Source organism: Lichenostomus cassidix, chromosome 15 (assembly GCF_008360975.1).
Source record: "Lichenostomus cassidix isolate B80296 chromosome 15, HeHo_3.0, whole genome shotgun sequence".
In the NCBI taxonomy this organism is placed as follows: domain Eukaryota; kingdom Metazoa; phylum Chordata; class Aves; order Passeriformes; family Meliphagidae; genus Lichenostomus; species Lichenostomus cassidix.
In genome coordinates, this window is record NC_139496.1 from 2595310 (window position 1) to 2621708 (window position 26399).

A 26399-nucleotide genomic window follows, 5' to 3' on the forward strand; every position below is an offset into this window, starting at 1 on the left:
GGTAAAAGTATCTACATCAGCCACATGTCTTATTCACTTAAGCTCAGCAGAAAGGACAGCAGATGAAAACCAAACTTTTAATGACTTAAATTCTTATTTTCCCTTAAGATAGAGGAAAGTGAATGTAAAAAAACCCAGAAACTACATTCAGTGAGGAACAGTAATTTTATTTAAATCTACTTCATGCGTAAGCATGGTAGAACCCCAGTTTAACTTTGGCAAATATCACAAAAAAACCCCAAAAACAAAAAAACAAGCAGCCTATACAGAACAGTGAAAATGCCAAGGATACGGGTTCTCCACAGTTTCACTGCAGAGCAAATGGATTTAGAAGCCTCACTTTTGCTATATCATTTATAACCATATAATTAAATAAAGATAGTCTTTCACTATCACTTCTTGACTTCTCCAAGATCTTCAATGCTGTCATCATCCACCTAGGGAGAAAAAGCCCAAACACAGCAAATTAAATATTTTCTTTTTACATGCCTCCTTCAATATGTAGCCCTGTAAATGCAGTGAAGTGTGGGAGAAGTGAACAGCACTATTCTCTGCTGTAAATTCTGTGTGAGTTATGTGTGATTACAGTACATGTAGGGCCTGCAGGGCTTGGACTAAAGACTGGCCTCTGGAGTTAAACCATAAAGAATTCCACTTGGGAAATGCCAGGACAAGGGAGAGTCAGAGAAAGTACTTGCAATTACAGCTCTCAGCTGTCAATTTCAGCCCAAACCAAACTAGCTGATCTCTTCTGCTGAAGCACAAGTGTGTGGGATTTGGGTTTTTTTGTTTGTTTTAATTTTGCAGTATTTTAAGAGGTGTTGAGAAACACGATGGCAATGTAAGAATAGTTAGACAGTCACTGTCAAGAAAAGGTCATGAACAAACCACAGATATGTGACAGCTGGATTTATTCTGAGAAGCCTCCCTCACTATAGGGTGGGAATACAGCTGGTCTTTTATTTTTGTGCACCAATTTGTCCTGCCAAAGATTAAATCTTTTTTCTGAAACAGTTGGAAAGTCACAGGCTAGTGTGGAAAAGTGTGTGTCTTCCTGACAGAAGAAAGGGTTTATTACCTCAGGCCACTTCTCCTGGATGACATCAATAATGTCATCTGTAAAATCCCCCTGAATGATGATCTCATCTTCTCCTGTTACTGAGGCACCGCAGGAAAATTTCTGAGCAAAAAACCTTTGTGCTTCCTTAAGGTCGATTTCTGTCCAGGGGAAAATGGACAACTTCAGTACAGTCATTGTCATACAAGTATTTTCTCAAGTTTAAAGCCAAAATCTGGTTTTAACTGTTGAAAAAGCAGTGGCACATCATAGCTGAAGCCTTGCTAGAGTATCCATTTAAAACCAAGTCTGTTGTTTACATCCAAAACATCTGATATAGCAAATGCTTCAAGCTAGAAACTGCTGAATGTCCTCTACACGTTCTGTTGATGTGAGTCTGTGCCCTGTTTCAAAAAACCTGCAGCCTTATTTATCTGAAAAAACAGGGCAATAAGTACCTTAACAATTTATCCCTGTGGGAAGTCAGTGTACCTTTGACATGCTTTGGAACTGCTAAAAAGCACCTGGAAGCAGATCCATCAATGGAATATAGTCAGAAGAAATATGAGGTTAAATGCAGGTACATCCAATACCAGGAAAACCCAAACTCACCAAACGTTGCGAGGCCACACACTCTTGTGACATATTTTTTCTTTGCTCTAGGAATTTTAGCTATTGTAACTTTCTGTGGTACAGTCTTCTTTTTCTGTTTTATCTGACCTCTTCCACCTTTAAAACAGAGCGTAAGATTACATGATTAGTTAAATGATGCCACAGTTCATCAAAGAAAAAAGCATACAAAGTCAGATTTCATACCTATAAACAAAGAAACTGTTACATCCCCAACTGTGTCAGTAAACAAAAATATATCTTGCACATTGTCTCAGGTTTATTATTTAAGAAAGATCCCATGTCATCAAAGCTCAGTATTATGGGACATAACAATATATATATGTCAAATGTGTATTCAAGCACAGGTTGCACAGCAGACCCCCAATACAATAAGCAAAAAAGGGCTTTTCCCCACACTTTACCAATCCCTGTGTTTGGTACACATTTACACTGTTCTTTGGGTGTAATCCTAGAAATAAATTTTTCTCTGATATTTTCCACAAGTATTTTAACATCCTCAGGGTTTGTGTCCAAGGCAAAACAAGCTGCTCATGCCCATTTTCTGGGGCCACAAGGCCATGCTTCCCTCAGGCTGCTGGGTTAAACAGCAGATCAAGTTCTGGATACCTGTGCACGACCCCAGGATGAACCATGCATGGATATGTGATCCAGCAGCAAACCCCACACCTCTGACACCAGCCAGCCACAGCAGCTTACTGCCCAATTCCACATCATTTAACACCACCTTTCCTACTGCCTGTTTCTAGGCCAGCCTGTGGGAACACTCCCCACATCAGGCGTTTATGAGTCGGAGTAAAGAATGCAAAAGATACATTCCACTCATTAGGATTCTTAAGCCAGATTAAGATCTCGGCTAACTTGGTGTACAGTCATCAAGTTATTCCCAGTAACCAAAGTTTCAGGTTTCTGAGCCTTCTCAGCATGAAAACCTAAAGAATTTATGACAAGCAAACCAACGCCTGCAACTGGTTCTTTTTTTAACATGCAGCACTTTCAATTCTGTTTTATTATAAACTGGTGTCTGATAATTTTAAGACAGTAAATTTCTGCCTTATGTTTTCCTCAGTAAGTTTCTGCAGTGTCTTATGAAGTTTGTGCTTGTTTTCCCTCACACTCTCTCTTATGGTCACTCTTACACCATCCTACTTCACACCATAAGTTTTCATGAAACTTTAGGTTCTAAGAGAAAAAAAAAACCACTTAATATTTTAGACCTTCCTTCTTGAGAAACAGACTGAAAACTAATCCTCCCATCCCCCACAACAAATTAATGTTGAAAGAAAATGTCCTGAAATCTCTGGGAAAAAGAACAGAGTTACAGAACATCAAATACTGTTGTCACTGCACACTGCCTACTGAGAAGGTAAATTAAACCGGTTACCAAGATACAAAAATAAAACAAAAATATATGTGGCATAGAATATGAATCTTACTGGGTATTAACCACAATTTCTGGAGCACTGCACACAACTGACATTGCACAGGCAAATGCATAGTAACAGCTCCAGCACTCTGATTTATGGTGGAAAGTATGTTAATTAATTCAGCAGCAAGAACTCCAACGATCGAAGATAAAAGTGTGTTTAAATTGTTCCCCATAACTTTATATCTTCCAAAGTTGGGTTTTGAAAATGTTTTTAATTAGTACTGCTGGGAAGAGACACAGCTGCTAATGGAGACACAGGTAATAGATTTAAAAGCATAAAACCAAATCCTGTTCCATGAATACAGAGAGGTGGAAGGAACAAAGGCAAAGCAGAGTCATGAGGCATTAACAGGGGGAAGCAGCCTTTGTTCCACTCTGCAAGCAGCCCATAAAATGCTGCTCAACAGGGCAGAGTATTCTGGGAGAAATGCCAGCTGATTTCAGGTTGGGAAGAATTGTTCCCTGGCTAAGTGTGATAGCAGTGACAGGAACAATAGGGAACAGGATGCAGCTCACCTTTCCCCGTCTATCCCTCCTGTCCAACATTTCCATTGGCACAGATCACAGAGCTAACTCTGCTGCCATGGGGAGGAAGATATTCCCTATCTTCTGTGCAGAACTAACCACCAAAATGCAAGGAATTAATGCCCTGCTCCAGACCAACAGGTGAGAAAGGGATGCCCCAAACTGCTTTTAAATCAGTACCACAGTCAACTATTTAGACCTTGCCTCTCTTTTGCTTCTTCTTCTCCTCTTCTTCTCCTCCTCCCACATTTCCTTGGCCTTCTCCAACCCCAGCTTCCTGTTTAGGTGAATTTTCTTAAATGCATCAGAAAGGAGTGAGGGAAAAAAAAAACAAACAAAATTAGTGGTCAGACACCCACAGCCCTACAGGAACAGAAGTAGGGTACAGTGATAATTTGCTATATCAGTAAACTATGCTGAAGTGCAGCAGCCCCTTGACCGAGGCATGTTGCATCTTCATTACAGTATTTATGCAAAACCAAGACACCAGAAAAGCCTTAGCTCAAAGGTACAGTCACAATTTCAATAAAGGCTCTTGTAAGAGAGACAGAAATTAATGATAATGTCAATATTGAAATTCCAAATGTGAATAAAGAAGTTCCCCATTATTAATGATCCATCCATCCATTGTAGACTGGACAGATATAAAATCCAATAAACTAACTTTGATGGGAAACAAGGGCATGGATGACTGCACATGGTAGGAACCTTAAGAAAGCTCAAATATTGTTAATGAAATCACACATTGATTATTTAGCATTTCCTGACATTATAAAACATATTTCACAGCATTCAAAGCATTAACTTTCACACAATACAGGAGGAAAAGGGAAAAGATAAGAACTGGACAAGCTCAAATATTTCTAAATATGTTCAAGGACACATAACAGAAATGATTCTTACCTACTGTAAGTTTTGCAAACTCATCTGGAAAATTCTTTTCTAACCATTGTCTGCATTTAGTCACATCAGGCATGTATTCACAGTACTAGAGAAAAGCCGTATGAATGTTGTTAGTGGAGGAATGACAAAATACATCACAAATACACCAAAATAGGACATAAAAGGACTGAAGGCAATTTAGACAACAAAAAATTAACTCACCTCTGTTGGCAACGAACAGACTGGTGAAAAAAGGGAAAAGAAAAACAGATTACAAAAGGAATTTTTTACTTTACCTTTTTACTTACAGCCTTAGTAATTAAATTCCAAATGGTGTTTTTAAGTCAGGGATGACTTATTACATAACTGGTTATAACCACACACTGACTCAAAAACATTACTTTATTGTTGCCACTCCACATTTTAACTCCTCTCTCATTAGACCTGTGCTTACATGCTCTGCATTAGGATAAAACCACCACAGCAAGAGCTGCCAGTTGCTGACAGAAGGGGAGGACATGCCCAAGGCTGGGAAAAGCTACAGTGGTGGAAAAACACCACATCTACCTGAGGTAAAAGCTACATGGAACAAAGTACCACGTGCCTTGGTCAGCTTCCCTTTTTCCAAGAGCTGCCAGTGTCCCAAAGAGGGGCTCAGCCCCACAACCACCCAAACCAACTGTGCAGACCTTCACACACAACACAGCTATTTCCTAATCTCCTGCCACTGTACTCCAACCTGAAGCCAAATTACATTCCTATCTAAAAACACACTTGTCAAGATTATTTACTTCCCTTCAAATTTCACCCACATAAGTACAAATGTAATGAGCAAAAAATACTTCTAAACACAGCGCAACAACTAATTTTACGTATTCCATTTCTTACTGTCATACTAATGCTCAGAAGCCTTTTCTGTGCTAATGGCTTTAGTGGCTTCCTGCATGAAGAGATCTCTGCTCCCATTCCCTTCACACCCAGGAAGCTCTCAGCACTTGCCTCCGCAGTAGAGGACCCGGAGAGGGTAATCAGCATCTGACCTGGCACCACTCCTGCTATCCCCTCTGCAGTCAGGGACCACCGGCTCAGCGACATCTGTGGCCATGTCACAAGCCTGGAGGTCACAGGGTGAAAGAATCAGGACCCAAGGTCTGCGCTAGGTCAGTCACATCCCTCCAAACTCAACAAGAATCCCAGAGGAAATAGGTACAAGTGTCAAAAGAGCATGAGAGATCAGGGAGAAGAAATCAGGAGTTAAAAATAATGAAAACATAGAGAAAACGGCTACAAAGGACACCAAGCATTATTGCAATTCTAGCACATAAGGAGAAAGAAGCCAAAGTGCCACAAAATGAAGAAAGACTTTTCAGAAACCCCCCACAGAATGACAAAACACACTGGGTTAAACACAATGTGAAGTATCACGTTAAATCAGTGGCACATAAACAGCGGGGGCAGGTACCTCTCGCATATTAGCAAAGGAAAGAGGTCATTTAAATCAGTGCCGGAAGAGTCACAATCTGATCCAAGAGCACTGGGAAAAAAAAAAAAAAGCAAAGAGCATAAAACAACAAAAGCAAACTCAACCCACTAATGAATTTAATAGTGGTTTACACACACGTTTTCAAGCAAGGGGCTTAGAAGACAGGAGTCAACAAGGAGTTTGGAACACACAAATCCCCCAGAACGATGGGAACAAACAGGATATATATGAGAAAGCTTCGGGTGTTGTACAAGCTGTGATGAGCAATAAGAAATGCTGAGGGAAAATTCCAGGGCTCCAGAGGTGGTGGGTTCAGGATAGGGAGACAAGGACTGGGGGTAGATGGTCACAAAGAGGATGAGGATGTTGGGGTATCCATGAAAACCCCAAAGAGGCGCGGGAGGGTGCTGGGTGGGCAGGGGGCAGAAGTGAGGGCAGGTCGGGGGAAGGGTGCTGGGACACCAGACACGGTGGGGATCGCGTACACGGTGGGATGGAGGAGGGAGCTGGGGAGATTTGGGGGGCAGAACTGGGGAGACGGGGGAAAGCCGAGGGGATGAAGGGGCTGAGCTGGGGCGATAGGGGGGAGCCGAGGGGATGCAGTTCGGACACCTGAGGAGGGGCGGGTGCGCAGGGCGGGGCGGTGCCGGGGCTGACGGAAAGGAGGGCGCCGGGAGGATGCTCAGGTACGAGCACCGGGGGGATCCCCGCGAGGGGCGGCAGCGCCGCGGCTCCGGAGGAGAGGGAGCGGGCGGGTGCGGGAGTCGCCAGGCGGGGGCCGAGCGGAGCGGGGCGGGGGGACCCGGGGCGGTGTCGCTGTTACCGGAGGCCCCTCGGGCCGCGGCGGGTCCCGGTGCCTCACCGCGCGCGCACGTGCGCCCGCCCCAGCGCCGCCGTCTCGCGAGAGGGGCGGGCACGGTTTGACCGCGCCGGCTCGCCGTACCGCGCTGCGCCGATCACATGTCCCGCCGAGCTACGGGGAGCCGCAGCGGCCACTCGCCGCCGGGCCGCCGCCGCCACCATGCCCCGGTACGCGCAGCTGGTGATGGGCCCGGCGGGCAGCGGGAAGGTGAGCGGGGAGCGGCGGGCGGGGGGCGGCGGGCAGCGGGACGGCTCCTGACGGCCGTGTGTGCCTTGCAGAGCACGTACTGCTCCACCATGGTGCAGCACTGCGAGGCGCTGGGCCGCGCCGTGCAGGTGGTGAACCTGGACCCGGCGGCCGAGCATTTCAGCTACCCCGTCATGGCAGGTGAGCGGCGGCACCCGGTGAGCCCTGGGCACCGGGCGTGGTGCCGGACAGGCGCTATTTCTTTACACGGGAGAAAGCTGTTGGAAAAGTCTGTTAACAAAATCGCGTGTGTGATCCTCACATCAGTGAATGCCTAGTGTGGTACCTAATAGTGCTCAGTGCCTGTCAGAGTTCTGTAATAGTGATAACTCCCTACATCAGTGACTGTTGCCCTGTCCAGCTCGTGCTTAATCCCTGTATTTACCTACACTAGTGATTAATATGTACTGCCAGATGCCCTAGTTTTGAGAACAACAGTATGCTTAAACAAAGATGATAAGAAAAGTGCATCTTGACCTGACCACATAGCTGAGATACTTTCAAGGAGAACAGATTCATTAGAAGATCCAGGACCATAAGAGGAAAATTTGGGGAATGGGATATTTGCCAAACGATCACCAGGGACCCTCAAAAGACCCCTACTCATACCCAAATAAGTCCGGGGAAGTACTTAGCATGTATGTGCCTATTTTGGGAATTAATGAATTTGTGTAAGTTTTGTGAATATAACCTGTTTTGTCTGGCTGCTGGGTGTGCCTGTGAGTGGGGAGAACCCCCTGCACCCAATGCTGCTGTAAAGTCACTTTGGTTTTCTCATCTACCAAACTTTCTGGAGAGTTCATTCCCTGGGTTTTGGTGACGTGTGTGTTGTCACAGACATCCGCGAGCTGATAGAAGTGGACGATGTCATGGAAGATGACTCCTTGAGGTTTGGCCCCAATGGCGGCTTGGTGTTTTGCATGGAATACTTTGCCAATAACTTCAGCTGGCTGGAGGAGAGCCTTGGGCACGTGGAGGATGACTATGTTTTGTTCGATTGCCCAGGTAAACACATGCCAGTGTTTGGGTATCGCTCTTCATAAGCATTGGAAAATTTGGTTTTAGATGGTGGTGATAGTTCACGCTTTGTTGAACCATTAACAGCTGTCAGAGTCACTTTCAGATGTCTCTGGAGTGGACTTGGCCTTGAGCTGATTTGGATGACTGCACAGATGTTTGGTGGCATCATGTGCTGGGGGAACACTGTGGCAACTGCAAACTTAACACTAACTGGAGATCAGAGGAGGAAAAATGCCATTTTATTTCTTTTCCACTTAACCCAAACACAGTCAGAGCTGCTTGAAAAGAGGGTCCTTTCCTTATCAGTTTTTATGTAAGGGCAATTCCTATGTCTATGTATAACTGTGAACTGTTCCTGTTTGCTTCACATTCCTCCATATTAATATCCTGAGTGTGCCCTAGGTCAGATTGAACTCTACACGCACCTGCCAGTGATGAAACAGCTGGTGGAGCAGCTGCAGCAGTGGGAATTCCGTGTCTGTGGAGTTTTCCTGGTGGATTCTCAGTTTATGGTGGAATCTTTTAAGGTATCCATTTGAAATATGTTGAAAAAGTTCATATTGATAAGGAGCAAGTCTGAGGCATTCAGGGAGCTGGGTTTGCCTGGAGGAAAAAATTGCCAAGTTCCCGGTGAGCTGATTGCTGTCATCAGCTGCCTCACACACAGCTTGCAGCAAGGAAAATTCCAGATGGATGTAAAGAAAACCAGCACTGTCAGACTGGGACAGGGACAGAGGGAATGTTCATGGAGTCAAACCTTGACTGGACAAACCCCAGAGCAGCCTGCTCTGACCTGGAAGCTCCTCTATTTAAGCAGTTGTAGCAGTTAGAAAACCTCCAGAAGTCCCTTCCAACCTAAATTCTTCTGTGATTCCATGAGAGCATTCTCACATCCTGAGAACAAGCAGGCTGCTTTCCCCATTTAGTAGTAACTTTTCAAGAAGGGTTGGGGTTTTCTTAATGCCCTTTTCAGTGGCAGATCCATATTTGAGGCTCCAAAAATAGAGGGGATACTTGGCACCTCCTTTTTCCAATAGACAGAATGATTCCTCATATGGCTTTGTGTCCATGTTCCATATGTTCATTACCAGATTTGGCCTGTGGTTGAGTGTCCTGCATGTTTGTGTTGTGGTTTTCTCTACTTTAATACATCATTTTTCATCCTCTTCAAGTTTATTTCAGGAATTCTAGCAGCACTCAGTGCAATGATATCTTTGGAGATTCCACAAATTAATGTCATGACCAAAATGGATTTGCTGAGCAAGAAAGCCAAAAAGGAAATAGAAAAGTAAGTTCCAAAAAAATTATTTGCTCTGTAGCGTAATATATTGAGGCAAAGTTCACTGAAAATTCTGTCTAATGTTTCCCACAATTAAAACGTGCTTTTTTGGAATGGGAGAAGAAGGATTTAATTTATATCAAGCAATAGTCTTTAAACATCTGGGTAGGTTGCTTAGTTTAGTCAGTCAAAAGAATAGCTCCATGTTTGTACTGATCTCTGGTATTTTATTGTAAATAATTATCTAGGATCTTCTGTGTCATTCTGAATGACAGACTTTCAGTGTTAATGATGACTGTATTTCCCCCAGGTACTTGGATCCAGATATGTATTCTATGATTGAAGATTCTACAAATATACTGAGAAGCAAAAGGTTTAAAAAACTGACTAAATCCATATGTGGATTGGTAGGTATATTGCTTTTGAGCTGGTACCCTTAAATTCACTATCACCTTTTGCCTCTTTTAACTCAGTGTTTTCATGTTTACCAACATACTTTGAATCCTTCTATAGATTGATGACTATGGTATGGTTCGATTTCTGCCTTTGGATCGCTCTGATGAGGAAAGTATAAACATAGTTCTGCAGCACATAGATTTCACCATTCAGTATGGAGAAGATTTGGAATTTAAAGAACCAAAGGTAAGGGACTGCTGGTGAGAAGATGAAAAATTTGAAATAATCCACAATATAAGTTGTAATATAAATATGTTCTTTGCCTTGCTGATAAATTATTGTCTTAGTATAGTTCAAAATAAGCCAGAATACTCGGATCTAGATTTTTACCTATATAAAAAGGTTTATATTTCTCTGATTTTATTGACAGGAGTGTGAAGAAGATAAATCTGCTCTTGTGGATGAGTACTTTCAAGATCATGTGGATGAGTAAAAAACATATTCAAACTGGAAGGAAAATACTATGCTTTTGGTAAAAAATAAAAATCAAAAAAAGCAAAACCCCAAACCCTACACAAACACACTTGATGTTTTATATGTAAAATAACTAATATTTATAGTGGAGAATGAGTTACATGACCTCATAACTACTGTAATAAACTTTTTTTTTTTTTAATTATGCTTGTGTGTTATAAAATACATAGGCCAGGGCTAGTGCACTTGCAAAAGCAGAGCTGGAAGTGGGCAAGAGGTTCAACAGACTAGCAAGTCCTGCATGTCTAGACGAAAAGGGCTCACAAAAATCTGTGTATGGCAGGTCTTGATCTGGCTGAATTAAAGCATTCAAAACGTGGGGCAACTTTGGTAGTTTAATTCACCTCCAGACTGGCATTGAGACAAGTTATGCTTAGGGCGTTTTGAAAAGATGAACCCCAGCCCTGCAGTTGAATTACTGTGACTCACCTTCCAAACATCTCAGTTTGTCTCTCTGACTCATGATGCCATGAGTCAGCTACACCAGGGGACAAATTCAGTAGGCTGGGTCACCGGGAAGGTAATGGCTTGATAGTAACAGGAATGTGCACCTTGAAATATTTTAACTGAATACACCACCTTTGGCCCCCTCTCGCGCTTCCGTACAGGAAGTGCCCCGCGCAGCCGGCTGGGCTGTGCTGGAGACGCACAGGAGACAAAACCAGCTGCGAGCAAATCATCCCGGTACCGGCAGTGCCCTGGCAGAGCGGTGCCTCTTCACGGCCCTTTCCCCGTGCGGGTAGTGTCCGGGAACTGCGATGCCTCCCGGGATCCCTTCCCGGTGCGCTGCCTCCGGGGCGGTGCACGGCTCCCGCTTCCCCTCCTCGCACCGCCTCTGCCGCTGCCTCATTTCCTGCAGCGTAGGCGGAGGAGGAAGCTCTGCGCCCGCTTTCCTGGCCGGTTCGCCCCGCTCCCCTCCTGCGCGGCCCCGCCGAGCCGCCTGCTGCCCTTCGAGATGCCGGTGAGCGGCTCGGCACCCGGCGCTGCGCGACCCGGCGGCGGCAGCGCGGGCAGGAGGGCGCGGGGCGGCGGGGCTGGGCTGGGGGCGGCGGGGGCGATCCCGGGCCGGGGAAGGGGCTCTGCTGCCGGGTCTGGCCCTGGGCACTGCGGGGGGAAAGAGGGGCTGCAGCTGCGGGGAGCGCTGCTGAGAGCGGGGATTGTCTTTCTATGGGAGGGTGCGGCAAGGCCAGCGCCTTCCTCTTCCTCCTCTCTCTCTGCCCGGGATCCACCCGCCGCCGGTAGGGTGCGAGCAGCGGGGGAAAGGGTGGTCACAGCAGTGCTTTGCTCTAGCTTTGTTCACACCACCTTCCTCGCAATGAAATAAATTTTGCACCACTTTTTACACCCACCCTCCCCCATCACATCGTCCTCTGTCTGCCACATTTCATCCCATGTCCCACCACTGTGACTGCAAGTGGTGGCAGCGGTGGTGCTTTCCTGCTGCTCACCAGAATTACACCAAAATCTGGGCCTAAATAGAAAATAGCAATTGTTTGTGCAAGGAAAAGATGCTGGAACCATCATAATGAACTAGGCTGTGACTCCTGTTTGATGAGGACATAGGGGACATGTGATTGGATATGGAAATGTCTATTTTCAGTAGGATCAATAACCAGCTCTCCCTGTCTCTAGGCTTACCACTCCACTTTAATGGACTCGGACACCAAGCTAATTGGGAACATGGCACTGTTACCCATCAGAAGCCAGTTCAAGGGCCCAGCACCTCGGGAAAGTAAGTTTATAATAGTCTTTGAAAAGCTGGTTGGATGTGGCTCAGCATCTCAGAGGTTACTCTAAGCCAGCCCCAGCAGGAGTGATGAGAAGAGTCAGAGGTGGGAAATTGAGGGCTTTGTGGTTTAGAGAGGAGGAAAGAAGTTTCCAGCTACTTCAGTTGTGCAAATCATACAAAATAATTATGCACAGATAAATGTGCTCTGTGCTTCTGCTGAATTAGTAGTTTCACTAATCCAAGCCTCTGGTTGCTGTTCTCATGCTTCCCCCTGTGTCTCCCTGTGCTCCTGAGCAGGGTTTTGAAGAGGCTGTGGTGGTGAGAAGCCTCTGTGTCAGAGGAAGTGAGGGTTTAGCTGCAGAGAACTCGCACTCTGGGCTGTGGCTGGAGACACTCGGCTGCTCTGAGGGACGAGGAGTGGGATAGCAGCACTTAAGGATGGGGGGCTTCAAAAATTGAAATGAAGTTACAGATATCCCAACAGGGTCCACAGGCAATCTGGTATAGATTCCCCTTCAGCACATGAACTTCCCAGGCAGGGTATTCCCCAGAAATGTGGTGGTTTGGTTTGAGAAGGGAAATGTAAAGGAAGTGTTTCTGGATTTAAGCAGTTCTGGACGGGAGCAAAAGTCAGCTTGGCACTGTGTTTTGCTCCCCTCCTTTTTTTTCGAAGAGGTTAATGGAATCTGAGTGATTGTGCTGGTATGCTTCCTTCAAACACATTTTATCTATCTTTTTATAATGTTAAAACTCTGATGAGTTATCAGCTGGTAGAAAAGTGAGGAACTGCTGAATTTCTGCTGTTTGTGAAGTGACATATCACAGGGGAAGGAGAAGGGAGTAGGAAGCTTAAATATTATGGTCTGAGCTCATGGTATTTCACGTTTTGTGTTACGTGGTGGTGACTTCTGCTTTTTGTAAAAAACAATATTTTGCCTTTGCAATAATCCTTATTTATGTATTTCAATGGGTACAAGTTATGACAAATGTAGTATAACAGTGCACTGCTTAACTCTATATCTCTCTTTCATTAGCTAAGGACACAGATATTATAGATGAAGCCATCTACTACTTCAAAGCTAATGTTTTCTTCAAAAATTATGAAATTAAGGTAATTTTTTCAGATACTGAGCATATACTAGTTCTCTGGAGGGTTGGTGCTGTGAATATCAATTTATTTTCAAGGAAGTAATTCTACTGGATCACAAAAATCTCCCCTTCCGCTTAATCTTTAAAGTTGGGTAAATGTCATGAATTGCAAATCTTTCTCATGGGGAAACTATAGCCCAAAATTACTTGAATTCATTCCTGTTTCAGACTTTTATCAATTCCACAAAGTTCTGCAATCTAAGAGTTCCTGCTCTTGTTTTGCAGAACGAGGCTGACAGAACACTGATCTACGTAACCCTCTACATTTCTGAGTGCCTGAAAAAGCTGCAAAAGGTAAGGAAACTGAATTTCTGTGCAGGAGGGAAAGAGTCTGTTCTGAGGATTGTTCTTAGAAAGGGATTTCCTGATACATTCTCCTTCCAGGGGCACAAATAATCCTGTTCACCCCAGTCCCAGTTGTCAGAGCCAGAGATAGTCCAAGGCTGTGGATATGCTGTGTTGCTCTTCTTGATGAGTTTTCATGTTACAGATTTGTATAATATTTGGGTCTAATGCTCCCCCAGCTTTTGTTTATAGGTGCTAATCCATTGTTTTCCTGATTCTTCCAGTGTAACTCCAAAGGCCAAGGAGAGAAGGAAATGTACACACTAGGAATCACTAACTTCCCAATCCCAGGGGAGCCTGGCTTTCCACTTAACGCCATTTACGCCAAACCTGCCAACAAGCAGGAGGAAGGTAAGGCTGATCCAGCACCTCTGAGGGCTGCCTTGGGCTCACATTTTGTTACTGATTTTTTGTGACTGCAGTTAGAAAAATTACTGTTAAAACTAAATCTTCTAAATCTGCAGTCTGTCTTCTGAAGGCAGCACAAGCTGGATTTTCTGACTTTGGGGATTCTCCTGGATCCATAGATAAATTGAGCAAACCAACTCAGCCAGCTGGGAGTTCCTGCAGATGTGAAACTCCCTCTCTGCTTTAAGCAGTGATGTTTGATGTCTCTCTGTTAAATCCAGTTTGAGTTGGTGCTCCCCAGTTCACCCTGGTTTTGCTGTGCTGCTTTCAGAGGTGATGAGGGCCTACCTGCAGCAGCTGAGGCAAGAAACAGGCCTTCGCCTTTGTGACAAAGTGTTTGATCCTCAGAGTGACAAGCCAAGCAAGGTAAGAGTTCAGTGGCATCATCATGGAGTTAATGAGAGGTTTGGGGTGTTTTTTCAGCCACGTGTGGAGAGAAGTGAGCATCAGGGGTGGGTAACTTCAGCCAAGCCTGACTGATATTACAGTGAAATGGCAGCTGCAAGTTATCAATAAATTTAATCTAATGTGATATGACAGTGAATGCCAATTTGGGTTACTTTCAAAAGCAGGGCAGTAATAAGAAGTGTCTGGTTCAACTCTTCAAAGCACTGCACATCTGCTCTTGGCTGGGGTTGCAAATGGAAGTTCATAAGCACCAGAGGTGCTGTTTCTTTTCCCAGGCAGCTCTGATTTGAGAGCTGCTTTGAAGTTGATTGTTTTGCCTCATATCCAGATTTTAAAAAATCGCTAATCGATGAGTGAGTCACCTCCTGACTGTTCATATGTTTCATGTGCAAATGTGACTGCATTTAATACTGAAATTATTTAGGCTAATTTAGTTTCAAAGGTTTAGCTTCCTGATGCATCCCTGATTTATGATTGTATTGGAATAAAATATAAAATAGTAAGATAAATAAGAGAAAGTAGAATTTCCCATTTTAATTTAAAGTCGTGTAGTATTAATCCATTGTGTCCATTCCTACTGTCTTGTTCACCTCAAATCCACGTAACATTTATTATGTGTCAGAGATTGAATACTTTAAAGTAAATGGAAACCACTTTTGCATATTTCCTGACTTTGTACTTCCTCCTGCAGTGGTGGATCTGCTTTGTGAAGAGGCAGTTCATGAACAAGAGTCTCTCAGGCCCTGGGCAGTGAAGCAAAGTGGCAACAACTTTAAGCATTTCCACAGCAAGATGTTCAAGTCTTTTGCCTTTGTTTTGGATACATTTTGTACCAAGGAAGAATTAAGTGCTTATGAAGTAAAAAAAGAAAAAAAAAAAACCAAACCTGTCAATGAGTGATAGAGGGAGGGAGAGCAAAAAGATAAGTTGTCTAAGCAAATATTAAGCTGGTGCTTAATAAGTGATTTCTAACGTGCTGTTTCAGATGCAAGCTGCTTTGTATTCGTGGCTACAGCATTTAAAACAGAGCTTGTATTTAAGAGGAGAAGTGGGCTTGGCTGTGGGGCAGGGGAGCTGTGTCATTGCTCTGCTGGCTGGAGTCTGGGTGTCGTATGTCCAGGGAAAACAGACCTCTCACGCTGTGTTGTCCAGTGCAGTGATTTTTACCTTGTTTTCAATAAAATTCGCTTGTAATTAATGTGGTAACTACTGTGTGTCTTATGGACAGCCTTCAAAGAAATCGAAGAGGGGTTTTTTGTTTTTGATTTTTCTTTTGTGAAGGGCTTTGGGGTGACCTAATTTTGGCCTTGCAGGACCTGAAGGGAGCCAACAAAAGCCTGGAGTGCCAGGACAAGGGGGAATGGGTTTGAACTGACAGAGGGCAGGTTTAGATTGGATACTGGGAAAAAATCTTCCCTGTGAGAGTGGTGAGGCCCTGGCACAGGCTGCCCAGAGAATCTGTCTGCCTCTGGATCCCTGGAAGTGTCCAAGGCCAGGTTGGATGGAGCTTGGAGCAACCTGGGACAGTGGAAGGTGTCCCTTGCCTATGGGTGGAACAAGATGATGCTTAAGGTCCCTTTCAACCCAAACCATTCTGTGATTCCATTATTATTGTGTAACACTGATCAATGGGAAGTGAATCATTCCCACTGGAAACTGGGATTAATACAGGAGCTGCAGTTTGCAGCACTTTACCTGTTCCTTTAGCAGGTCTGTCTCTGCAGAGCTGTGCTGAAATGCCTTCAAAGGGTAACGTAAGGAGATCACACACAGCTGGGTCTGTGGCTGCCTTCCTGATGGATTCAAACACACCCAAACTGGTAAAAAGTGGCTGTTCTGATCAGTCAGGTGATTTCTGGAAGAACATAAATCCACGTTCAATTTATTCAGGTTTTGTTCCTTCATGGCAGGACTCAGTCACCACACAGCATCAACACATTTTTAGTGTTACCTGAAGCCAAATGCTCATGATGTTTTGCTGCCTGGTGTGTTTGTTTGTCTGCTGAGAGCTGAGTTCCTCTCCCAAAAATAGTGGTGGCATGTCCAAACTAGAAGTTCCCACTGATTCCATTTTAGGAATAGGATAGCCACGGTTTACATTGTTTTTGTAATAAAGGTGGGCAAATAAAGTTTATGATTCATCTCTCAGTCTATCCTTGTAGTTAACGGTAGCCCTAGTGAGGCATTTCCCAGAAGAAATGTAGGTTTAGAAAGGTCCTTCTTCACAGTTACCAATTTTTATAGGCAGGAGCTTCACTATCTCGGAGACCTCAGTCACAATTAGCAGCAGCAACCATCAGCGTACTCTTAGAGGGACAAGGGGAGGACTGGGGAGCTGTGGAGGCACGGGGAGCGTGCATTTTCCACCAAAGGACACAGAAAGGAACAGATTCCCTCACACCCTGCTCTCCCCTCACGCCGTTCCCGCCTCCGCGAGGGGTCCTCGCCGCGGGCTGCCCTCCGCGCGCCTGTCGGGCCGCGCGGGCAGCGCCTTGGCCGCCTGCAGGCGGTGGCGCGCGAGGCCCCCTGGGTGGCGCCATTTTGGAGTGGCGGTAGTGGCGGCGGCAGTGCCGTGCCCGGAGCCTCGCTCGGTGTCCCTCCCGGCGCACCCCACAGCCCCGTCCCGGCCTCTCCGCCCCGCCGGCGGCAGCATGAGTGTGGTGGAGCACGTGCGCGAGATGGCGGCCGCCGGGCTGCACTCCAACGTGCGGCTGCTCAGCGGGCTGCTCCTCACCATGAGCGGCAACAACCCGTGAGTGCCCCGCCGGCAGGGGGCGCGCCGCGCCTGAGGGGAGCTGGGCGGGGCTGGTCCCGGGGTGGCCCTGGCCTGTCCTGGCCCTGTCCCTCTCCTGGCCCTGTCCTGTCCCTGTCCCTCTCCTGGCCCTGGCCTGTCCCTGTCCCTCTCCTGGCCCTGGCCCTGGCCCTGGTCCTCTCCCTCTCCCTGTCCCTCTCCCTCTCCCTGCCCTGGCCCTGGCCCGGCCCTGTCCCTGTCGCTGTCCTGGCGGTGGCTTCCCCTCTCCTGTCCCTGTCCCAGTCGGGAATGGAGCCCGGCTCTGTTTGGATATCCTCATCAGCGTCCCTCTGGGTTGCCCGCTGCCACACGGGTGTCCTGGCAGAGGATCATTGAATCACCGAATCGTTCAGACCGTGAAGATTGTCTTGTGTCACCCCTCCTGCTGGGACACTTTCCGCTATCCCAGGTTGCTCCAGGTCCCATCCAACCTGGCTTTGGACACTTCCAGGGATGGGGCAGCCACAGCTTCTCTGGGCAGCCTGTGCCAGGGCCTCCTGACAGGGGAGAATTTTTCCTAATATCCAATCTAAACCTACCCTCTCTCAGTGTGAAGCCATTCCCCCTTACCCTGTCGCTCCAGGCTCTTGTAAATAGTCTCTCTCCGTGTTTCTTGTTGGGTCCCTTCAGGTCCTGGAAGGCCACATTTGTTCTGCACACATACTAGGAGTGTTCTAAAGGGGGTCTGTGTAATGTGGGGATATGGACTAGGACCAGAACAGCTGCACAAGGAGCTGGGTTGGCTTTTAAACTTGAGTCTATTCCTACAAAACTCTGCTCTAAAATTTGAATGGGCAAAGTGCTGGATCCTAATAAAAGGTCAGTGTATCCTAGGAGAAAGTTGACCCCGTGTCATGGACATTGACAGGCTGTGGCTTGTTATGGGAAGGATGGGGCAGTGGCCAGGCAGCCAAACATTGAGCTGTTGTTGCTGATGAGGTGTCAGGAGTGACTGTTGGATTTGTTTGTTTAGAGATAAAGAAATTGCTGAGATAATCTCTGTGAGAAGTCAGTGCCTGTTACCCAATGGTCCTTCCAGTGCAGTAAAGAAGCTGCAGCAGTTGCAAATTGAAGCCAGACAAACCAAAACTACAAAGACTTTGGATCTGTAAGGTTTTGGTTATTGTGCAGCCAGCTGATCTCAGTCTTTCTGTCTGCATTTCTTCCAGGGAACTGTTCTCTCCATCTCAGAAGTACCAGCTCCTTGTCTATCATGCAGACTCCCTCTTCCATGACAAGGAATATAGGAATGCTGTCAGCAAGTACACGATGGCCTTACAGCAGAAAAAAGCCTTAAGTAAAACTTCCAAAGTCAGACCTTCTACTGGGAATGCTGCATCAACACCCCAAAGCCAGGTATTTAAGAACTGATAATTTGCTGCATGAAGTGATCATGTTCCCCCTTCCAGTTAATATTGCTGACTCAATATTCACAGAGTCATTGAGGCTGGAAAAGAGCCTTCAGTTCAAGTCCCTGCCAAGTCCATCACTAACCATGTTCCCTGAGCATCACCTTTAAATGTCTTTTAAATACCTTAGATTGTGCATTTATCATGTCAAATGAACCTGACATTCAAGGGATATTAGTTTTATAATATCTGTGTGGTGTTTTCTAATGCAAAACTTAAAATTATCTCCAACATAAATTTTTTCTGTATGTGTACTTCATACTTTTAATTTGAAGACAGGAAGAATATAAACTAGCAGTAAGTTGCATTGTTAACTTATTTGCACTATTTTTCAACACAGTATAAATATTTATGAAGAAACCTTAATAAAATTTTCATACCTGATAAAACCAACATCATATTTAAATCTTTCTTTTTTGTTTCAGTGCTTACCATCAGAAATTGAGGTGAAATACAAAATGGCTGAATGTTACACAATGCTGAAGCAAGATAAAGATGCCATTGCTATTCTTGATGGGATTCCTTCCAGGCAGAGAACTCCAAAGGTGAGTTCTGGCAGGTTTAGTCAATAGTTCTTGGTCAGTATATCCATAGAGCAGAGCACAGTATATAGTTTTAATGGGATTATGTCTTTTTCATTAGTTAAATATTATTTGGTAGCATTTCCTAATTTTAAATTGGGTGATTTGGACCCTTTTCTTTAAAATCATACCAATTTTATATTTTCTCTGTTAGACAGAATAAAAAAAAAAAAAAACCTGAATGGAGTTAAATGTTTTGTGCATCTTTATAAACTTCTCATGTAGTTGGAGCAATGTAAAATCCTTGGAAGGCTGAAGACTTTGGCAAGTTTGCTTGTGCTCCATCTTTTAAAATCTTTTAATCCTTTTCAACAACAGTTTAGATAATGTTAAATATTTAGATCCCTTTGTGGTCTGCAGTGCCAAATCTGTGGAGTCTTTGCTTGCTGGCTCTGTTGCTCAGAAGGGCTTAAAAGATTAACACATCAGATCAGTCAACTGTGTTTCATGTTAAATTGTCCTAAAAGTGTACATGGCTTAAACTCCAGTTAATGTCAGAGTGTTCTGTTCAAAGATCAAGTTACAGAACAGAAGAAGATGAAAAGGTTGAGAAAAGCAAAACTTTTTGGCTATAAACAGCAGTAAATAAAGTGCTGTAGCAGAAATCAGCTGCTTGTGTAGAGCTCAGATAATTTCTGTTCTTTAATCAATCATGGCTTCATTCAGAAAGCTGAATGGAAACTCTCTTTGCCTTGGTAAGCTAATTCAAACACTTCCATGGATACAGAGAGATTCCTGGAAGAGACTGGTTAATGGATATGCAGATCCTTCTTGGCATCATGTATGAGCACTTGCCCATCTTTTGACTTTGATGCAAAGCACAGATTTCAAGGTGCACTATGCAAGTACAAAATAATGTAGGTTTTATTTCTGTACACAGAAAGAAGCCACAATTGTCATGTTATACTATATGGTACCTTAGAGTGTTCTCAGAAGAGCAGATTATTTTGTCTTCTGCCCAGAACGGAGGCAGGCAGGCTTGAAGACAGATTAGTGACCTTTCTTAGTGATTCTTTCTCCTTCCTCACACTTGGCTGTCGCCACATTTCTGTTGTCTGCAGATCAATATGATGCTGGCAAATCTCTACAAGAAAGCAGGTCAGGAACGTTCCTCGGTGACAAGCTACAAAGAAGTGCTGAGGCAGTGCCCCTTGGCCCTGGATGCCATCCTAGGTGGGTTCACAGCACGCTGTGAGCATTGCTGTGTTCAACAGTGTTATAATTTGAAGTGCACTTGGGATTCTGTAACTGTCTTGCATTTGCATCTAGTATGTCTTACTTGATACAAATAGTAACAAGCCCTGTGTGCTTGTGCTCAAGGGACAGGAGTTTCTGGCCCTCAGGCAGTTTGTATCAAAAGCAGTTTTGGGTGGCTGAGATTGATGAATGAACCCTTCTAAACAGGCTTGCTCTCGCTGTCGGTGAAAGGAGCAGAAGTGGCCTCCATGACCATCAATATTATCCAGAGCATTCCCAACCTGGATTGGCTCTCTGTGTGGATCAAGGCATATGCCTTTGTGCATACTGGAGACAACACCAGAGCAATAAACACCATTTGGTAAGAGTTGAAAGAGTGTGGTGCAATCAAATAATATATTCATTCTTATTTACAATGATATCTGAAACGTCATTTATAAATAATGACTTTTTTTCTCTTTAAGCTCTTTAGAGAAGAAGTCATTGCTGAGGGATAATGTGGACTTGCTGGGGAGCTTAGCAGACTTGTACTTCAGAGCTGGAGATAATAAAAATGCTATCCTAAAATTTGAACAAGCCCAAATGCTGGATCCTTACCTAATAAAAGGTGAGTAAATCCTGAAAGAAGGTTGACCTGAAGAGTAACAACTACATGCAGTGGAATATTGTATATTGTTTACTCAGCTTCCAGTTCTGAATTGACATTTAGAAGCTGCATGTCTTGAGCCCTTCCTGGAGGTTGTACAGTTTAAAGTAGGTGTTTGTGGTTTTGGTGTTGTTTTTTCTTGTGAATGAACTCTCCATTTCTTGAGGATTGATCCTCCAACCTGTCTCTCTAGGAATGGATGTTTATGGTTATTTATTGGCACGTGAGGGTCGGCTGGAGGATGTGGAGAACTTGGGCTGCCGGCTCTTCAATATTTCTGACCAACATGCAGAGCCCTGGGTGGTGTCTGGGTGAGTTGTTTCCTTTCCTTTTTTACCTCAGCTCTCAGTGGTGGGTTACAGCTGACACAGTGGGTTCAGCTTGTTTTGTTCAGAAGGTGCTTTTCTATCCTATCTGTTCAGTTCTTGGGGTAACTTAAATTAGCTCTCTGTAAATATCCATCCTGTTTGTTTCTGTATGTTTAAATAGAGTTACCACGCCTGTGCAATACCAGTGATACATTAAATAGTTTTAGTATTTATAATAGGGTTTTTTTTTAACTGCTGAAGAAGTTTTGTTCTCAACTTCAAATGCAAGAAGTTCAAAACCCCCGTGACTACGCACAGGCACCGCAGGCAGTGCACATTTACAATCCCTCTCCTCTTTCTGTAGGTGTCACAGTTTCTACAGCAAGCGATACTCCCGTGCCTTATACTTGGGAGCCAAAGCTATCCAGCTGAACAGCAACAGTGTCCAAGCCCTGCTGCTGAAAGGAGCTGCTCTCAGGAACATGGGCCGAGTGCAGGAGGCCATTATCCACTTCCGTGAGGCCATCCGGCTGGCACCGTGCCGCCTGGACTGCTACGAGGGTGAGCCACAGAGCTACTCACTCTGCTCTGAGGGTTGCTGTCATGCTGGTGATGAGGCGAGGGAATAGGCAGCAGTTCTGTCCTCCTGTTGGCTTTCTAGTAAATAATTATTACCTCAAAACCTGATGTGGTCAAAGCAGTCAGGCTTCGTTCTGTAGAATGGGTATGTTGACAAGCATAGATTCACTTTCTCAATTGCAGTTTGTGTTTGCTTCTTGGATTGTCAGCTGTTCAGCATCTGGGTAGCTACTAAGTGCAAGTAATTGTGGAGGGCTGAGTGCCTGTGGTGCTGACTCAAACCCTGAAATGTTTCCATTTGACACCACCAGGTCTCATTGAGTGTTACCTGGCGTCCAACAGCATCCGTGAAGCCATGGTGATGGCAAATAATGTGTACAAAACCCTGGGGGCAAATGCCCAGACCCTCACTCTGCTGGCCACAGTCTGCCTGGAGGACCCAGTCACGCAGGAAAAGGCAAAAACCTTGCTGGATAAAGCACTCACACAAAGACCTGACTACATTAAAGCTGTGGTAAAGAAAGCAGAACTTCTCAGTAAGTGCCTTTTTTCCCCTTGTTGGTTTGTTTTCCCTTGTACATGGAAGGGCATTCTGCAGCCACATTGATGTGAAGGATGGAACACTGGTGTTACAGTCCAGGGATTTTTCAGTTCTGTCATGAAGGAAAAATCACAGGAATTAATTGTAATCAGGAGCTGATACTACAGCAGCACTTAAAGCAATTGCAAACAAAATGTTTTTACTTCAAAGTAGATTTAATTGTGAGTCTAACAGCTATTGCAACAAAAAGTCATTGTTTAGAGTTAATCTTGGAAGAAGAAGAGCACTGCTGACAGGTCTGGAGGGACAAATAGCCTTGTGTTGGGAAGACTATGAACACTGTGACTTTATAGATTTGTCTCAACCATTAATTAAAGCTGTAGTTTTGCCTGTGAACAGGTAGAGAGCAGAAGTACGAAGATGGGATTGCCTTGCTGAGGAATGCACTGGCCAACCAGAGCGACTGTGTGCTGCACAGGATCCTGGGAGACTTCCTTGTGGCTGTCAACGAGTACCAGGAAGCCATGGACCAGTACAGCATAGCCCTGAGGTAAAGCACACCCTGAGGCTTATAAGAACCAATAATCAGTGTCACTGAGTAAACAGCAGAGCTGCTAATTGATTAAGATGAGAACCAGAGATGGCTTTATATCAATCTCCCTTAAAATAAGCAAAACTACACGAATGACACCCTGGTCGTAAGACTTTGGACTGAGAAGTTCAAAATGTAGGGACTGTATTAATGCTAAATATGTCTCTAGGCTTGTGATTGCTTCACTAACAAAAGGATTAAGGCATGGAATTATTTGTAGTTTTTAATGGTTATATAGTCAGATTTTAAGATCCATTCTTTCAAACTAGAAGGTGCATATAAAAATGAGCTATATGATAAATTTAAATAGTGTGATTCATCTTAACATAATCTAAGTGCTATTTTAGGGTGTTACTTTGTTAAATATTCCCATGTTTTGATTGCATCATCTTCAATTTGCTTTAAATCCAGTACATTATGTCTGCTGCAAACTTGTGTAGTTTAAATGGGTCAGCTGGTTTTTGCTTGCTTAGATTATATTTAGTCAGAGTCATTTAAATTTTTACTGCTTTCATGTTACTTTATAATTAGTATTGCTGGAAGAGGTGACTAAGTTTTCTGGAAGAGTGGGATGTTTAGATAAACTCATTCTTGGGGATCAGAACTGTTTTATAAAGAGATCTTTTACTCAGTGTTACAGTAGCTCAAGGGGAAGTTGCATCATCATCTAAAATAAGCTTCCTGATGATGTTAAACAGGAAGTGCAGACAACAGGATGAGATTTTATTATTATTCTTTACACTAAGGTCACAAAGAGAAAAAAGTTTCAGGACAATGCTTACTTTTTCTTCCTTTCTTCAGTTTGGACCCAAATGATCAGAAGTCACTAGAAGGATTGCAGAAAATGGAAAAAGAGGAAAGTCCAACAGATGCCACTCAGGAAGAAGATGTGGATGACATGGAAGGAAGTGGAGAAGAGGGGGACTTGGAAGGCAGTGACAGTGAAGCAGCTCAGTGGGCAGATCAAGAACAGTGGTTTGGGATGCAGTGAAAGCTTCCTGCTCCTTGTTTTGGCACTTGAACACACCACTAGGCCTCTCTTCTTAGAAGAACAGAAACTATTATTTTTTTGCAGTAACAACAGACATTTTTTGTTGTTTTTTTAACAGACTCTGAAACCAATTAATAGTTCTGTGCATCTCAATACCATGGAGATTCTTGATGCTTCTTATTTATTAAGTGTAAGGGACTAACTGCATCTGAGGTTATTTGCAACTTCCATTTTGAAAAATTCCTGCAAGAACTAAAACCATCAAAATCCAAGGTGTGTAATGAGCCTGTTGTTTGTGATGAAAACAGTGTCTGAGTTCTGTCCAGGGCTAAGTGTGCTTGGGCAAGTTGTAAATACAGTGGTTTGTACTCCTTTGTGGGAAAGGTCTTGCTCATTTATATGCTACCATTTGAGTCTGGGGGAGTTACTTGAGTGTGGCTGAAAGCAGCGCTTTTCTTTTGCTGTTTCTTTTGAATTAATTTGTCTTTTTCTAGGGCATTACCTGTGCTGTCCAGGAGAAGTCTGGGACAATAGGCAACTTGGACTTGCAGGACGCTTTTCTGACTGATTTCTCTGTGTACAGAACTGAGCTAGTGGTAGAGAATTAAAGTAATTTCCTCAACCCTTACTAAACCCTGTAATCACTTAAAGTCAGTACATGAGCATTTATTTTAAAATGCAGTTTAGTTTTATTTCAGTATGTTCCTGGAAGGTTTTGCAGCAGTGACTCAAAGCACTTTACATTCTGTGTACAGCACTGACATTTAAAATGCTATAAAAAGAATTCATCCCTCTTCCCTTGCATTGCTGGAGAAATGTGAAATTATGCAAATACACCTATTGTCCTGTTTTTTCCCTGTTTGTATATATCTTGGTTTTGTCAGGTAATTTTTGAATTCATGTGTTTTCCTCTCACCTTTTGAAGCAAAATTGCTTTATGTACAAATTCCCAACCTCAGCATTTCAAGGGTGAACTGCTTTGGGTAATCTAGAAACTGTTTCAGTTCTGTGGGCTTGATGTGTGGGAAGAGGAATTACTTATTTTTCTTACAGTTCTGATTTCCTTAGTCTTTACCAAAATGTGGTTGTTTAATCTTTATGTTGAGAATTTAATTTGTTTTGTATTTAGTTACCACAGGTATGCTGCAGCACACAGACTTTTTAGAAAGCTAAAAAGTCGTTTTGAGTATCAGTTGGAGGAAAAATGGCTGTTTGTTACAAATACATGACATGGAAAAGAAGCTTCTCCCAGAAAGGCAGATAAGGGTAAAATATCCCTCTGTGATGTTGTATCAAAAATGCACAACAAAAGGAATAGCAGATTATTGTCTGTTTTGGAAATGTTTTATTATGTCATGGCTTACAAAGGAGGAGTTCAATAGTTCATCCATTTAAGAAAAGAAAACAGCTGGTTGTCAGTTTGCTCTGGAATTCTGTGGGCTTTAGATTTTCCAAAATACCAAAATGAATTATGGTTATTTGGAGGTGATAGGGGAACAACAGCAAAGCAAAGCTGTCGTGGCAGTTGGATTGGCATAAACTGCTCCTGCTCTTCCAGCAAGCAAATCCACCAAATGGGTGCATCTCAGGGAGAGCAAGTATTTAATTAATGACTTTCTGGCAGATGAGGAGCTGATCCTGTTCATCTCTTTACCACTGCTGTGGGATGCAGTGAATGGATTCCAGCTCATCACATGTCTCATAATGGAAAAAAACATGCAAGCATATTCAAAGCATCTTTTTTATATAAAAAAAACTTTGCTTTCTCCTCACACTCAGCATTCACCAGCCATATTCTGCAGCTGAAAGCTGGGTAGTTGCATTAGCTTTCTAGTTGTATTCCAGACCTCTGCTGTGGATCAAAATGGAGTTGTTTGTGTTATTAAACTAAAGACAGGACACATCTAATTGTGATGGGGAGTATATGAGGTATGTGATGTATTTTTCAGCCATTTTACTCTAGCGGTTCCTTTAAATAGGTTGTTCATTGCAGGTGGAAACCACTGGCCTCACACATTTCTCTGAAGTATTTACATAGAACAGGAAACTGGAGAACCACAGTTCTATTAAAACCACTCTGTAGTATGTTTGTAGATAATCTGATAATCTCTGCTTCTAGAACAGGCAGGAAGCTAATACTACCTCAAGATGAGTGTTTAGGTGCAGCTTTAGCAAGCAAGTTGAGGCACAGCTAAGAACACCTCGAGATGGCTATCCAAAATAGAGTTGCACCCTCACAGCTTTATTTTCTGAGAACTTGGTTCCTTACTGAAAATGAGAAGTTGGCAGAGTCTGCAGATAAAGCCTGGTGAGTACCTGGTGTGTTGAGGTTTCATAGCTTTGTGTCATCTTTGCTAAGAGTTGCACTGTGACTGTGAAACT

At 43.9% G+C, this 26399-nt stretch overlaps 4 protein-coding genes across 10 annotated transcripts; 3 read left to right on the forward strand and 1 right to left on the reverse strand.

Moving 5' to 3' along the window:
• Positions 1-146: 146 nt before the first annotated feature.
• On the reverse strand, positions 147-16787 carry DENR (density regulated re-initiation and release factor). 5 transcript variants are annotated; one of them, XM_085075475.1, is made up of 9 exons: positions 6830-6947; positions 5986-6057; positions 5523-5637; positions 4746-4765; positions 4545-4629; positions 3846-3935; positions 1670-1786; positions 1079-1218; positions 147-437 (listed from the first exon to the last, which is right to left on the reverse strand). In XM_085075475.1, exons 2-9 carry the CDS (start codon positions 5992-5994, stop codon positions 393-395), a joined length of 621 nt encoding a protein of 206 aa, XP_084931601.1. In that variant the 5' UTR covers positions 5995-6057; positions 6830-6947; the 3' UTR covers positions 147-392. The 5 variants fall into 5 exon arrangements, with proteins under 5 accessions (XP_084931601.1, XP_084931600.1, XP_084931604.1 ...); XM_085075474.1 differs by having other exon boundaries at positions 6619-6875; XM_085075478.1 differs by lacking the exon at positions 5986-6057 and having other exon boundaries at positions 6830-6955.
• GPN3 (GPN-loop GTPase 3) lies at positions 6946-10480 on the forward strand. Of its 2 annotated transcripts, none has more exons than XM_085075473.1 (8): positions 6946-7075; positions 7147-7255; positions 7952-8119; positions 8537-8661; positions 9307-9422; positions 9724-9820; positions 9927-10055; positions 10240-10480. In XM_085075473.1, exons 1-8 carry the CDS (start codon positions 7028-7030, stop codon positions 10300-10302), a joined length of 855 nt encoding a protein of 284 aa, XP_084931599.1. In that variant the 5' UTR covers positions 6946-7027; the 3' UTR covers positions 10303-10480. The 2 variants fall into 2 exon arrangements, with proteins under 2 accessions (XP_084931599.1, XP_084931598.1); XM_085075472.1 differs by having other exon boundaries at positions 7014-7035.
• On the forward strand, positions 11190-15580 carry ARPC3 (actin related protein 2/3 complex subunit 3). The gene is made up of 7 exons (XM_085075479.1): positions 11190-11304; positions 11976-12075; positions 13107-13183; positions 13447-13515; positions 13791-13917; positions 14246-14340; positions 15074-15580. Exons 1-7 carry the CDS (start codon positions 11299-11301, stop codon positions 15134-15136), a joined length of 537 nt encoding a protein of 178 aa, XP_084931605.1. The 5' UTR covers positions 11190-11298; the 3' UTR covers positions 15137-15580.
• A 111-nt stretch (positions 16788-16898) lies between the features above and the next one.
• ANAPC7 (anaphase promoting complex subunit 7) lies at positions 16899-24873 on the forward strand. Of its 2 annotated transcripts, XR_014855266.1 has the most exons (12): positions 16899-17134; positions 18343-18529; positions 19008-19127; positions 20225-20336; positions 20568-20721; positions 20825-20967; positions 21200-21317; positions 21679-21875; positions 22205-22429; positions 22834-22984; positions 23828-24290; positions 24512-24873. XR_014855266.1 is itself a non-coding variant. In XM_085075471.1 (11 exons), exons 1-11 carry the CDS (start codon positions 17034-17036, stop codon positions 24015-24017), a joined length of 1698 nt encoding a protein of 565 aa, XP_084931597.1. In that variant the 5' UTR covers positions 16899-17033; the 3' UTR covers positions 24018-24873. The 2 variants fall into 2 exon arrangements, 1 of the variants encoding a protein (XP_084931597.1); XM_085075471.1 differs by having other exon boundaries at positions 23828-24873.
• Positions 24874-26399: the final 1526 nt, after the last annotated feature.

What these genes read in the sequence shown, in the direction of transcription:
- GPN3 (XM_085075473.1), top strand. Translation starts at nt 7,028, where the DNA reads ATGCCCCGGTACGCGCAGCTGGTGATGGGCCCGGCGGGCAGCGGGAAG. An exon ending in TGTTTTGTTCGATTGCCCAG is followed by an intron (nt 8,120 to 8,536) that starts GTAAACACATGC and finishes AGTGTGCCCTAG; the next exon opens with GTCAGATTGAACTCTACACG. An exon ending in TTATGGTGGAATCTTTTAAG is followed by an intron (nt 8,662 to 9,306) that starts GTATCCATTTGA and finishes ATCCTCTTCAAG; the next exon opens with TTTATTTCAGGAATTCTAGC.
- ARPC3 (XM_085075479.1), top strand. An exon ending in TCAAAAATTATGAAATTAAG is followed by an intron (nt 13,184 to 13,446) that starts GTAATTTTTTCA and finishes CTTGTTTTGCAG; the next exon opens with AACGAGGCTGACAGAACACT. An exon ending in AGAGTGACAAGCCAAGCAAG is followed by an intron (nt 14,341 to 15,073) that starts GTAAGAGTTCAG and finishes TTCCTCCTGCAG; the next exon opens with TGGTGGATCTGCTTTGTGAA.
- ANAPC7 (XM_085075471.1), top strand. Translation starts at nt 17,034, where the DNA reads ATGAGTGTGGTGGAGCACGTGCGCGAGATGGCGGCCGCCGGGCTGCAC. An exon ending in CCGCCTGGACTGCTACGAGG is followed by an intron (nt 21,876 to 22,204) that starts GTGAGCCACAGA and finishes TGACACCACCAG; the next exon opens with GTCTCATTGAGTGTTACCTG. An exon ending in CAGTACAGCATAGCCCTGAG is followed by an intron (nt 22,985 to 23,827) that starts GTAAAGCACACC and finishes TCCTTTCTTCAG; the next exon opens with TTTGGACCCAAATGATCAGA.
- DENR (XM_085075475.1), bottom strand. An exon ending in GTTTGCAAAACTTACAGTAG is followed by an intron (nt 3,936 to 4,544) that starts GTAAGAATCATT and finishes GATGCATTTAAG; the next exon opens with AAAATTCACCTAAACAGGAA. An exon ending in TCCAGGAGAAGTGGCCTGAG is followed by an intron (nt 438 to 1,078) that starts GTAATAAACCCT and finishes TTTTCTCCCTAG; the next exon opens with GTGGATGATGACAGCATTGA.